At 43.1% G+C, this 14,233-nt stretch overlaps 1 protein-coding gene across 11 annotated transcripts in view; it reads left to right on the top strand.

Annotated features, from left to right (window-relative positions):
• Nucleotides 1-14,233, top strand: part of MTCL1 (microtubule crosslinking factor 1) — a 110,579-nt gene that overhangs the window by 46,948 nt on the left and 49,398 nt on the right. For 5 of the 11 annotated variants that reach the window (XM_051609611.1, XM_051609610.1, XM_051609605.1 and 2 more), the window contains exons 4-5: nt 10,939-10,998; nt 13,046-13,123. In XM_051609611.1, the coding sequence (XP_051465571.1) occupies nt 10,939-10,998; nt 13,046-13,123 (138 nt within the window). The remainder of the gene's footprint in view (nt 1-10,938; nt 10,999-13,045; nt 13,124-14,233) is intronic. The other 6 variants (XM_051609612.1, XM_051609609.1, XM_051609615.1 and 3 more) reach the window with 2 other exon arrangements.

The following is a 14,233-nucleotide window of genomic DNA, read 5'->3' as shown; positions in this document are numbered from 1 at the left end:
AGCATCAACAAGCTGTGCAAATGGGATCAGTAAGCTCTTCCCTGTAATTTGTGTGCTTTGGTGTATGATTACAATTGAGAGCATACTGTCTGGTATCAGCTTTTAGGGACTTGTCAAGTCGACAGTGCTGCTCACCTTTTTTGTATTTCATTCTGTATTTGAGACTGGATGTGCAGCAGCACAATCCAAACAGCTGGAGTGGAATTTTGCCACTACATTGAAGAACTGTATATATAGCAAAAGGCTGAGATTATAAATTTTACAGCAGGTTTATAAAAGTAGAGAGAAAAGAGCATAATTGTATAGCCTTTGAGAAAAAGCCAAGATCCTACCCAAGTCTTGTCAGTCATATTTTTTTTATCATAATAATTATAATAATAAAAATACTATGTACAATGTGACTAGGGTTACAAATTCAGTCACTTGAAAGGTTAGGAAATGGAAGAAGTTTCCCAAGTAGCCTAATGCAGCACAGACATGGTCCATTCCTGCTTGCTGCCTCAGCTCAGGACTGGTCATGGCTGTGTTGACTGGAGGATAGAAGATTCCTTATGCAAAAGCATCTCCTGTAAGCCTGACTGTGTGCCTGTGGCTCGTGCCACACAGAAGAATGAAAACATGGGGTCTTATTGAACATAACAACTGCATTAAAAATAAAAAAGTGCATCTGTATTGTCATTCTAGGCTTCTACAACTACCTACAACTACCTGAAAGGAGGTTCCAGCGAGGTGGGTGTTGGTCTCTTTTCCCAAGTAACAATCAATAGGACAAGAGGAAATGGCCTCAAGTTGTTCCAGGGGAGGTTTAGATTTTGTATTAGGAAAAATTTCTTGACTGAAAGGGTTGTCAGGTGCTGGAACAGGCTGCCCGTGGAAGTGGTAGAGTCACCATCCCTGGAGGTATTTAACAGACATGTAGATGTGGTGCTTAGGGACATGGTTTAGTGGTGGACTTGGCAGTGCTGGATTAATGGTTGGACTTGATGATCTTAAAGGTCTTTTTTCAACCTAAACTGTATTATTCTTGTGTTTGGTTAGATATTAGCAAGAGGGGCAGAGAGCAGGACAGCAGGATATGTTCTCCGAGATGAGAGCTGCTACCCTATCAGGTATACTTAAAGCACAGACAAAATTGTCAAAAGGCATGATGAAAGTCGGAAGTTATGAATTAGACTATACAAAAATACAGGAATAATAAATAGTGACCAAAAAAAAGCATGTGCTGAGCAAGGATGTCCTAATTCCTGTTTGTAATGTTTAATTTATATAGCAATGTAGGAGGTGATTGTCCAAGTCTGTTAGTCTTGTATCCTAAAAATCAATACATTGCTTGAATAAAAAATTTTGCCTTGGGTTACTGATACTGGAGTGGTCTGGACTGGTGAAACTCATTCTTTTCCTGTTTTAAGGGAATATAAATGACTCATCCTCTTTCTCTCTTCTGTTCAGTTTTGGGAAAACAGATCAAATGTTGTCCTTCTTAAGTAAATCTGTATCCAAGCAAAGTGCAGCAGTTAGGCCCTGAATAGGATGTGTGTAGAGAGGGGTGAATACCAACCAAATTGAAGCCATCAGTTCCTCCTTCAGTCAGATGCTGAGCACCATCACCTCCCCAGAAATCTGTACCTTGAAGCCCTGAGCCACTGCACTGGGGAAGCTTGGAAGAGCCAACTCCTGTGCAGAGGCACAGGAAAGCTGGCTGTCCATCCCAGGAGCTACAGAGCAGACCAAGAAGCATTATCTCACCCCACACTTTCATCCATCTCCCTAGGACCTGGTCTCAGAGGTCCAAGGGCAGGAAGACCCTCTCCGAGGTCTCCCTTCCCTGTGAAAGACCCAGTAAAGCAACAAGATGCCTTTCGTTTTGTGCTTTGTTCCTCAGGGCTGAAGCATCCCTCTGTATCCAAAGACAATGGCCACGAAACCCATCAAGGAGCTGAGGCAGCTCATTTAGGCTTCAAAGCAGTGGTAGCACTGAAGAGCGCAGCTCCTGCACACCCACCTTGCAGAGTCACCCCAGCTCCCCACAAGCCATGGGGATGGGTTCTGGAACAATCACAGCCCAGCTCACTGGAGCAGACAAAATGGTTAAGGATTACCCCATACTTGCCCAGACCAGGATCCCCTCAGAAATATACTTCACACTCAAATAATTTGATGTTAACATCCATGGCCACCTTTCTAGTTTTTCTGTCCATTTTTCATTTTAGTGTTTAAAACACTGTGTTTCCACTTGGACTTGTCATACTCCTTTCCAAGCACATTTTTACAGAGCGATATCTATAATTTGGTATTTCCTGTGTTGCTACTGACACATCTTTATAGACTGATTTTAGTAAGGTAGTGTGACTTTTGCAATTATACTCTCTTTTAACAATTTATTTCTCTGCTGGCTATTTCCAGCTGCAATTGGGCTCGTAGGTAGCCTAGCACTTTTCTCCTATGAGGGTAACTCTTGCCCTGCAGAATGTTTTGAGACACTGGGTGGATGTCACAGTGCTGCTTCCAGAGCATGGTGTGCTACACCTCACTAGCAGGCTGGGGTGTTCACAGGAGCTCCGTTCTCTTCTTGTCACCTGTGTCTGCCCTGGCCCAGGCTCCACCATTTCTTAACTACAAGGGCTACACTTTGGCATGAATTTCATTGCTATAATTGATGGCCTTGTTCGTTGTAGCAGAACTAACTTTATTTGTATGTGAACTGTGGCTCCTATGGGTTGCTGAATATGGATATTTTCGGAGTGACCCATCACCTGTCCATAAATGGTTGTATGTGTTGAATGTTGTATAGGACACTGTGTCACAGGTAGCAGATATCTGAGGTTCAAAAATGTCAGCAGCTACTGAAGTGTTAATTTACTGTCTTTTTGGTCTGTTGTTATAGAGTTTTTCGGAGTGCAGTGTCCTTAAAATTGTGAAATAATACAAGGACAACCAAGGATTACAAAGACTTTCTGGGACATGTTTTTGGGAGGTCATTGCAGTTGGCCTTTAATCTCTCTGCTTCTTTAGAATTTCATTTAATGCTTCATAGGAACAGCAAGTTGCTCTAATCCAGAGGAGATTGAATATGCTTTTACTTGCCCTTGTCTGCCCACAGAAAATTTTTCTTTCCATCCCCAATGCAAAAAAAAATCCAGTGGCTGTTGATCTATTAGTGCAGAAAGCACTGATGCCGTGCAGCTCTGAGTATCTTTCTCTACAAAAATACTTACAAAAAAAGTATTATTATTATTTTTTTTTAATTCTATGAGATTTGCTCTGTACATCTATACCTTGAGCACTATGGAAATTGCAGAGCTGTTTGTTTTCTCTCTCTCCTGGCACTGTAAATTGCGACAGTAACCTCCTTACATAGCATGAGCCCATGGCTTTGCTCAGCTCCTCTCTACTTTACCATCACTGTCCAAATCATGTCTAACTCTGCTTGGTCCCATGGCTGTCAAACTCTCCAGTTTGTTTCTCTGGCACTCCGAGGGCTGTCCTGATATTGGGACCACCAGCTACATAGCATTGCTTTCTAAATGCTCTAAATGCTTTCAAAATGCTTTAAATACTTTATAAATGAATGGGCTCTGTCTCTGCAATTGGAGAGCAGGTATCTAGCCCTGTGCATATGCTGCTGCTGCCGCCTTAACCTTCTTCAGAAAAAAAACAACAACCCAAACAAACGCGATACTTAAGCCTGTAATAGATTGCCTGCACTAAAGGAAATGCTAGGCTGGGTGTGCATTGATCAGTAGTAAATGCTCTCATATTGTCTTCCTTTGGGAATATGAACTCCTAATCCCCTCTCCAAGCACTACCTGGCCTGCAGTCTAATTCTGTAATGCTGGCCCCAGACGGTTGCTCACCAGCAGCTTCCCACTGAAGGGCCTCTGGCATGACAGCAAGACATTTGCTATGGTCCCTCAGAAGAAAATCTGGGTTGTAAAGCATTTTTTTCAGGAAAGAGGGGAGGGCAGTTTGCCTCTGTTTTCAGGCAGTCTGCATCTAGCATTGGGTGATGTGGGCAGTGCCAAGCAGTGAGATGTGGATGGAGGATGGATGAGCAGGCACATCTGGGACTGTGTCCAAGGGTTTCTCTACCAGTTGTCTAGTTTGCCCAGGCTGCTGCAGTAAGTGTTGTCACGAGAGAAAAAAAAAAAAAAAAAGCTTAAAAAGGTCATACAAGTTGTTGTGTCTTCTCCGGGAGTTTTGCAACCCCTGTTTTGTCCAGAGAGGTGGAGAAGAGAGTCCCAGCTGGCACCGCTGGACTGGCACCATTTCTCTCCCGGCATGCTGAAGCGTGTCCTTGGCTACGAGCACCAGGCGTGTATGGTTACGTAGGGTTTTGTAGCCCAGGGTGAGCACTATTCCCCTTGGCAAGCTGTTTCAGGACAGGTCTGTTTCTGTGTGTGTACACAGTGCCGGGCACATTTTTCATGGGCTGTCTGCTACAATATAACACTAACGAGGTAATTACAAGGCTCAGGCAGTGTCAGCGCAGCACATACCACTTGGATTAGCCCCTTTCCAAAAGGGGTGGAGGCTGACGTGCTTGTGGCCTGTGTGCGGGGACCAGGAGCAGGATGGTGCTGGGTGGCTGCAGCTCAGCTGGTGTGAGGGAATTTGGGGTCCTGCTCCTGCCTCCTGTGCCAGCAGGGAGGGGAGAGTGGATGGTCCCAGCTAGCACACCTTACTGTGGGCATTGCAGGTGTAATATGGTGGGCGATGAAGAAGTGGAGGGCTGGCATGTTTGTGAGGGATATGCTGTGGTTTTCTCTCCTGGCACAGGGACTGAGAGTGAGGTGATGCCACAGCAGAGGGTTAGCAAGTGTGCCTGAGACATGGGGGTGAAGAGACAGGCACAGCGTGGGGAAGTCACATTTAATAGCTGCATGTGTTTGCTCCTGCCACGTCAGGGTCACAGCACCGGTGTGGCAGGAGTGGGAGAAGCAGCACTGTCTGCAGTGATCTACCAGGCTTTTTTCTGGTTTCTTCACCTGAAATAGGACCCAAAACAAGCAAACAAAAAAAGAGAAGTTCTCTCTCAGTGTGTTGTAATGTGACACATGATATAATTTGGATATTTTGTGTCTCAACAAAATAGGATGGACAGGGGCTTTCAAAATACATTTTAATGAATTTAAGAAGCCATTAAGAAAAGTGTTTGGGGAGAAGTACTGCATCAGATGGTGATATGCCAGCTAGAATTTAGGATCTCATCTGTCTGTTGCGGAATTTAATGTATTAACAACACAACTATTACACCATTAGGCTATAATTGTTTACCAGTTATTACTATAATGGTTATTAAGTAATTATCATATTAATGAACATGATTGTACTGGTTTCAGGTCCTCTTGTCAGTCTCCACTGGCCAAATATAAGTGAAATAGTGTGTTGTGAGCTGAATGCTGAGCCATCCCAGCTATCTCCTATCCACCTGAGAGCTGCCACCCCCCCATCCAGGGGCTGCAGGCAGTGGGTGCAACCCTGCTGCTTTCCTCCCCACAGCATGTTCCCAGATCTCTCATACCAACTTATTTGTAAATGCCAAGCCAGCTAATGTCATGACAGTATCAGTCCACATGTGAAGGGCACCGCGAAGCTGTGAGAGACAGCAGTACTGTGTGTTAGTAGTAAGAGGCAAAAGAAAGAGGCTCCTCCAAAGCCCCTATTCATAAGCTTAGCACAATAGAGTAATGCAGCGTTAGGGAAATTTAAGCTGGTGCTGAAAGCTAGTGTGCTTTGCTGCTTTTTTTACTCAAGGGATGGCTTTTATCCTGAACTGTAATGCTTATGATATTTCAGACATGGCTTGCTTTGCTGGGTCATGTGAATGATGAATATCGCAGTATTTAGAGGTTTCTAGTAAATGAAATGCACATGGGAATGAATGCAGATAGAGATCACTTGCGTCAAACACAGCTTTATCAGGGCTTGGCGAGGTATGTTTTTCAAGGGCCTTCAGCAATTGAAAAGCAATTAGAATTTCATTGTCTTTTCCAGTTCCATTAACCATCCCATAGATACATCTGAGAGTCCGCATGGTAAAGGCTGCCACTGCACTTTCACTGTGCAGCCGTTGTAATACAGAAGCATAGGACAGTAGCAAAGCAAAACTTCAGTTGGATACTTGGACTTGAGGCCTTAAGAAACAATGGAAAGCTACTCTGTCCTACCAACAAAACCCAGGATGCTGCTACAGAAACGGGTGTTTTGAGAATGACAGAGCTCTGCACAAAAGGCTTTTTCATTGTCTATCAGACTGGGCAAGCAAGGATAGCTCTGAAGCAGTGAGATGAAGGGGAGCAATGCACCCCCTCAGTGTCAGGATCTGACAGGTCCAAAGTAGCAAAATGTTGAGAGGGAAACTGCCTGCAGTGGCGAGCAGAGCTGGATTTGTGCAGAGTGGAGTTTCCAGAGAAAAAGCATGGCGATCCCCTACTTTTTTCTCCCTCTGCCATAATCTTCCTGTGCAGTCCTGCAAAGAGCCTGGAAAATACTTGCAGTGAGTTGTTCCTGAGCAGTGATTAGCAATGCAGTTAACGAATGCTGGTTTACATCACTTAGGGATAAATCCACCTTCTGACCATCTGTTACAAATTGTTTGGTTTTCTCCCAATTCACATTCATGCCAAGCAGAGTTACCTTCATTTACATCACCGACGTTTCTTGGAGAGTAACCAAAATATGAATTATGAAATGTGAAGTATTAAAAAGTTGGTCCATTGGCAAGATCTCTCAATGAGTCATGAACTGCAGGGCAGAGATTATGTCTCTCTGGATGTTTTGTTTGTTTCTGAAGATGAGAGGGCTCAAGAGCTAGCAAGAAGTTAGTTCGTGTTATGAAATGTCAATGTGCAACTCTGAAGCTGTTAGCCTTGCAGATATTGGTAATCTGAAAGCAGTCTGTTTCACCTGCTGCTGTAGAGCAAATGGATTTGGTCACTCATACATTGTTGTGTTTGTTGTGTTTTGTTTTTTTTTTTTAAAGTGCTGCCAGATCTCTCACAGGCAGTATTTTCTAATGAATGCAAATAAAAATTGTGATTATCCATTTCAAAGCAATTGGTAGCAAGCCATCCTTGCGCACAGAACTTTATTTATACAGCTTATAAGCCCCAGTGATGCTTGTGCATAATTCCTCACACATCAAACTGATAGAAATTGCCTTCAGGGCTGGACTTTCCAAGCCAGCCTCTCTGGTTTTAAGTTGCAGACGTTGTCACTTCAACGGCTGACTATTTGATTTTGCAGGTTCAGTTTGATGCGCATATGAGAGCAAGCCCACGCTTGCCTGCAGATGCCAGACAGCACCCAAAATGAGTTGCTCCTCTTAATAGCAGTGAAGAAAGTGCCAGGCTGGCAGCTCTTAGGGACTCTTGGTTCTCTCTTCTTATTTTTCTAGCCTTTCTCTACTGCCGTCTGTTTGCAGCTCAGTTCTCATCCTACTCAGCACTTGCCTCAGTACAAAAACTTGGGGCATATCATATATTTACAAGTATGACTGTGCTTAAGTCAAAATTTATTTCCATGTCTTGCTCAGCCTCTAATTTCAGTGCATTGACTCCTGCTTGCTGTTCCCCATGAGGGTAGTCTCACACTCACTGCTCAGTTTGTAGGATTCTTCTTGGACCTTTAAAAATAGAAATTCACTAAAAGACACAAATTATCTCTTCCTGTCTGTGCTAGGCTTCTAGGGAAAGTGAAAAGAATTGTGTCTTTTCCTGCTGTTAATGCTGTTGCAGCTACATCCAGTATTCTTTTAGGAAGTTTAATTTTGAAAACATCAGGCAATTTATTACCCCTGTGTATTAGCTCTCCTTGGTAGCTGAGAGGTGTGGCAACAAGCTGCAGTGAAACAGTGAAGGTGGGAAATGTCCAGCAAGTAACATTTCCTAAGAGACTGTGTGAACCTAAGGGCTAATAAAATCTTATTTAATCATCATTGAAAGACTTTCTGATAGATGGTCAACTCTGGTTGGTCTCTTGAGTATAAAAAAGATTGCATGGAAATGTTCCTTCTAGCATGAATTCATATCAGCTTCTGACGCTGACCTTCTATCCATCATAGAGAAATGCTCCTTTATTGCACTATTTCACATTTTAAATAATTTAAGCTTGCGCTTTGTTCTACCTCCTACTTCTCGCAGCAGCACCTTCTGCCTTTAGTCCTACTGAAGTATCAGCTATTTTGGTAGGTGTTTCGTACACATGTGCAGCCTGGTCCCACAGTGGTGCAATGGAGATCTTTCGGTGCTTTCATAGAGGCTTAGGGGGTTTTGGCCAGGCAGTCCCTTGTTGCCATGCCTGTGTTTCTAGTCCTCTACTGACAAGTGGGAGGGAGGTTTCTCCCTGTAATCCGCTGGAACTCCCAGAGGTAAATATCCCATGTGTTTTTTTACACTGATGACACACTCAGCCTAAGGTTGAGTCTCAACCTTATGGAAATACAAAGCAATCTCCCAGCTGAGCACTGATCAGAAGGTTGTTCTTAAGCAAACCAGACAGAACAGTATGAAAATGCTTAAAGCAAGGCCCCGTCTAGGGCAGTTTGTTACAAACTTGTTAGTCTGGATCTGTGAAATCCATTTTTTTTTGTGAGGAGCAAAGTTTAGAGCTTCCAAAGCCAAATCGTTACCTGCCTGTTTCTCAGTGTGTCATCTATGCCTCCTACCTACGTTTTAATTCCCTTCCCCTTGCATTTCAAATATTACCCTGTACAACAGAGCAAAGGCTTTATTACTTTCTGTTACACAGTGTAGCCCATGTGTTTATATCCCCTAGCTTCTCGAGTTGAATGTGTCTTAAGTGTAGACTTTTGCTTATAAGCAAGAGCAAGATGTTTTTAGGATTTGACACAAGGTGTTGCATTCCTAGCCTGCTTGGTAGCTGTTTGCTACAGTCATGTATTGAGGCCTCTACAGAAATGGGTAGACTCATCCCTGACTCTAAGGACTTACAAATCAAATGCAGTAACCAGGCAGCCTCCTCTTGCTCAAGCTACCTTTACTTGAAGTCACACGGGAAAGCAGCAAGTGTGAGAACCAGGGCTGTGCTCCGTGGCTCTTCAGCCACAGTGACCCATCTTGCATGCCGGGGCATAGTGCTTCTGACTGGTGATTGCTTTCACTTACCTGTTTCCAGAATAATATCACATTAAAAAAAACAAAACAAAACCAAGCAAAAAAACCCAACAAAACAATACAACAACAAACAAACAAACCAAACAAAACCAAAACAAAACCAAAACCAAAACAAACAAACAAACAGAACAAAACCAAAAACAAAAACAATGACCAGCAACTGTTTATCCCAGGTAGGCTTGTGTAAGAGGTTTTCATATTGTTTTTTTAGTGTTTAAAGCCTTTTTTCATTAAACTGATTCAGTATCTAAAAATAAAATTTAAAAAAGGCATTTCTCTTATTCAGCTTCATTAATTATAGGAAATCACTGGATTAAAGTAGGGAGCAGATTAGCGAAAAATAAACGGTAGTACGTCTTGGGCATATGGTGCCGCATATGAATGGGTTTTAACTACTTAACTGTGTATAACAAAGAGCAGAAGGAGAGATTTGTCTTAGAGTGCAATAATTATAATTTGCAGTAGCTGCGTAGCTTGGCAGTCAGAAACCACAAAGCCATGGAAAGCTTGGGTTGGATCTGCATGGAGTGTGTGTGCCTGTCCTCAAGCTTACATGGCATTTTCTGCCAGCGGACGGCTGGGCACGAGACTGGACTTAGCTAATTAACAGGATCCTTCTCCCTCCTTTCCCTTCCTCTTTGCTAGGCTCATGCTTTGCAGTGCTGGGATTCATGTTGCTTACAGAGGCTGGGATTTAGCCCATTGGATGCAGGAGGCAGCGCTGGTCTGGGCACATTGCTCCATCGCAGGGGCCAGAGGGGAGGCAAGCTGTGGGCATTGCCTCAGCTGGAAATTGTCCCCAACAGAGCAAATACAAACATAAGTAGTAAATAAAAGAGGCTGCAATGTCGGAGTGATTGCTGGGGAGTATCAGAGAATCATAGTATCACCCTTCAGGCTCTGGGCACAGACAACTCAGTATTGCCAGCTTTGAATTCAAACTGTTCCATAATTTCTAGCTTCCCACTTTATTTGACTAATTATAATTTCCCTTTGATACTTCAGCCTAAAAAAGTCAAATTTATGACTTTTCTAAATGGACCCAGTTCACACCAGTTTGAACTTGGTCCTGACACACAAGTTAATACAGACACTGTTAACATCCTGATGTTGCTCCACCTCCTGCTTCTCAGGAAAACTCTCCTTTTCCATTTGGAGGTTGAGAGGTTTCTGAAAACCAAGCAGTGGTTGTGACATCATCTCTATGTCTTAAAAAAACCTGTTTAGAACATGATGTAAAGTTTTGCAAAGCCAATCAAATCTCATTTCTAAAGTAAATTCAGAAATAAACCGGAGAATTACCTGGTCTTTATTTGAGCTCCTCAGTAGGTTTGCTAGAATAGATTAAGAAATAATGCTAGGCCACATAGCTTAAACATGCATGTCCCTTTTTTTTTTGGGGGTGTTGCTTTCCTCAGAGGTTTCTACAATGTTTTACATCCACTGTGAGTAACATTCTTGGACTTCTGCCTTGGATTAATCAAACATAAATCCCATGCAAAAAGAAAGTTTTGCCAAAACTTGTGTGGTCCAGAGGAGAAGAAAAGGATTTTTTTTTTCCTCTGTGAACTTTTAACTGATTTTATTCAATTTCTTTTGGTGGGAAATTTTGTGCATTGAAAAATTCACCAGCAAGGCCCTGATTATCTTGGGTTTTTTAGTGATTAACATGAAAAATTAAATCCCCAGCTGCTCAGGAGAGTACTCTTGCTTTCCCCCCATTTAGTTTTATAGTGGTGAGCCCTTCCAAACTTGCAGTCTTTCTGGTTAGCTTATCAATAACTCACTGTTCCTTTTATTGCAGAGTTCCCTGAAGAGAAGAGGCAGCAGAGAAACGCACAAAGAAAAAAAAGTGTTTACCCAGGTATGGTTTTCAAAATTTTGAGCAAAAGCACATGATAAAACTCCAAATTTCTTTTCATGGGTGTTGACAGGGCTGTCAGGCACATTAACTGGAGTGCAATTAGGCCTTAATCTACTGAGACCTCCCAGAGATAATGTAAAAGCAATTTGGGACGCAAGTGTGATCTCTAAAGCAGGCAGGTTCTCAGGCTCATTGTGCTTGTATCCATAGATGCAGGCTGCAGGTTTTCTACAAGAAGAGAAAATCACCTTGCCTCACAAAGTAATTGGATCGCAGCTTAGGGACTAACTAAATTTATACCCGGTGCCAAAGATTTTGTGCTAATGAGCCTCCTGGCAGGGAATGTGGCTGACACACGGCAACAGCACCTCGCCAGCTCTTGTGTCGCAGCCCTGGGTTTGATCTCTCTCTGGTGTCAGGGGGGCCACCATGTGAACTTGTGCTCCCCCAGGCTGAGATACACCACGGAGCCTAAGCTGCCCACTCAGCCTCCCTTCGGACACCGGTTTTAGTGAAATCCTGTAGGCTGATCCTTCTCAGGGAAGCGGTCTGCCCGGTTTCCTCTGCATTTTGTGCTGACTGTAGGAGTTAAAGCTTTTCCCAGCACCTGTATGGTTACTGTTTATAGCCAGAGAGATGGGGATAGTGTTTCACATCACTTAGAAAGGAGCCAAGAGTGACATCATGCCTTCTTTAGAGAAAGGTTGCACTTCCTCTGCTACCCCCTAGACAGGTCCAGTGCATGGAACCAAGACCATATGGGTTTTCTCTGAGTCGATGGAGTCTGAAAATCCATTGATTTGTAATAATGACCATAATAAATCATTACAGCATATTGCACTTGAGTGGGTAGGGTGGGCAGACAGGGGGCTCGTGGTGGCCAGGGGCTGCAGCCTGCTTTCCCAGGACATAGCAGACCAGACTGAGCCAATACAAGCTTGGCTTAATCAGACCTTAAAATGGTGCACTGGGCTTTCTGCCTGCAGCATCTTCTGCAAAGAATTATTTAAATAATCAGTCAGGTCAGAGGGTTTGTTTTTCTGCAAGTCTGTAAAATACATGGGTGAAGTATATATATGCCCACACACATACAAATCACAGATGAAGCTACATGAAGGCACAGTTGTGTCCACTGGGGTTTGTAGGCTGCACTGTCCTTCCTTTCCTCATCCCTGAAAATAGAGAGTGGTGCAGAGGGAGTGGATTCCTTGTGCCTGCTTCCTCCACCCAAGTCCAAGCTTTAACAGCAGCTGTAGTTTGCCTTGGAAAGCTTTAAAAAGGACTTCACAAAATTATGAGAATAACCCTGCGTCAGCTCTGCTCCACTCATGATGTGGGGAAGTGATCCTGAAAACCACCAAGGGGATAAAAAAAACCTTTACTCTGTACACACACATTGTAACTCGTGCAAGCAAAGGATTTGGGCTTGAAAATAAAAACCATTCCAACAGCACTGTGCAAGGTGGCTGTGCAGCTTTCTACAGCAATTCCTTAGGCTGGGAAAAACTGAGAAATTATATTCTATATTGATATGGCCCCTAGCTATCTCCCAACTTCAGGGTGCTACCCAGAGCTGCCTCCAAACCTTGGTATCTCTTCAGACGCATGTGTTGGTTGAGACCAGAGGGTACCACAGCAAGTGCTTGACCTGGTCAAACCGCCACCAGGTCCTGTGGCATGGTCCAAAGGGGTTAGTACAGACACAGCCCAGGAGGTTCAAAACACTGCTCTTCAGGGACAGCCACCCTGAAATAAATAAAATGCCTAAAATAAGTTAAAAAACCCATTACAATATTTTTGAAAAGCAACCACAAACTTAGATTCTGTGCATCCCTATGCTTTCAGATATGCATAGCATATGGCAAGACCAGTTTTTTTTCTTACTGGAAGCTCATTGTAAAGATTACCTGGAACATCACACCCACCACAGGATACACTGAATAAATAATACGTATGAAACTGATTGTCTTGAAGTGGTGTGAAAGCAGAATTCATAGCAGTGCTTACCCACCTCTAGCAGTACTGAAGAAAAAAAGTTTTTATTCAGCAGAATTGCAAAACGGAGCTTCTTGGAAAATACCAGGCACCAGGCAAAACACAAAGAAAAGTGGTTCTCCAGCACAAGGTAGGAGTGCTGGCACTCAGCCAGATGCTTGGGTGCTGGTTGTACTGCCCTGTCGTCAGACTTGTAACCCCAAAGCTGCTTACCCATCCTCTGCCTGGCAGTTCCCTCAAGCCGGTGATGGTGGTAGAGGAGATGGTGTTGGTTTCTTATCTATCTTTGTGTCTTCTTGCCAGAAAAGAAATATCATATATGGGAATTTTTGATCAGCTTTTAATGCTCATCACATCATATACGTTGCATAATGTATTTAAGTTAATTTATTTAAGTTTCCTTTCTTTATCTCCACGTTCTACATTTGTCTAAATTAGGCTGCAGACTCCGTAAGGAGGGATCTGGGTTTTTTCTTTTTGCTTTTTTTTCCCATTAACATTCCTCTGAAGTGCCATGCAGAGCTGTGAAGCTATTGCATGCAAACAATCCTTATCAGTATTCATTACTTCCCATTTATCCTTACTGATCTTTTAAAGTCCATGACTAGCATAATGACTGATGGAACTATTTTGCACTGTTTTTTCCTCTTTCTATACAGACTACACTACATACACCTTTTGGGAAAGTACCCACATACGGGATGTGAAATGCAGTCAGGCTGTGCCATAGCTGAGCTTTGAGCCCCTGGGGATTGAGCCTTTTGTTCCTCCAAAATGGTGGAAAGATTGTGTTCTCTTTTTTTTTTTGGTTTTTCCCCCCTTTCTTTTAATTTCTAATTGAACTAATAATGAACTATTCTTAATTTTGGTGATTTGGCCTCTCCTTAGTTTTTCTTGTATGTCAAAACTCTACCTGCCTTTGTGGGTGTCTCACCCTCTTGCTTTTTATACTTGGTTTCAGCTGATCAAGAAGTTGCTGATATTTCTGTACACAAAGTTTCAAAGGGACAGGTGCATGAAGGTTGGAGTCCTACCCTTCTGGCATGCTTCAATCTGGCTGATAAATCTCTCCTGACCATTCTTTTCCTTTGGAAAAAAGCTGTCCGGGAAATGGGATTTTCAGTAGTCATGTTCCCTGGCAGAGAAACAGGGAAGATCTAGAGCTTTCTCGCCTTTCCAGATGGGATCCATATTTAGTAGGCAAGATTAACATCCATCAGCTTGGTTGTTTTGTATGAGG

The sequence above is a fragment of the Apus apus genome, chromosome 2, assembly GCF_020740795.1.
Source record: "Apus apus isolate bApuApu2 chromosome 2, bApuApu2.pri.cur, whole genome shotgun sequence".
Taxonomy (NCBI): Eukaryota; Metazoa; Chordata; class Aves; order Apodiformes; family Apodidae; genus Apus; species Apus apus.
The sequence above is the reverse complement of the archived record's forward strand: the minus strand, read 5'-3'. Positions and strand labels throughout refer to the sequence as shown.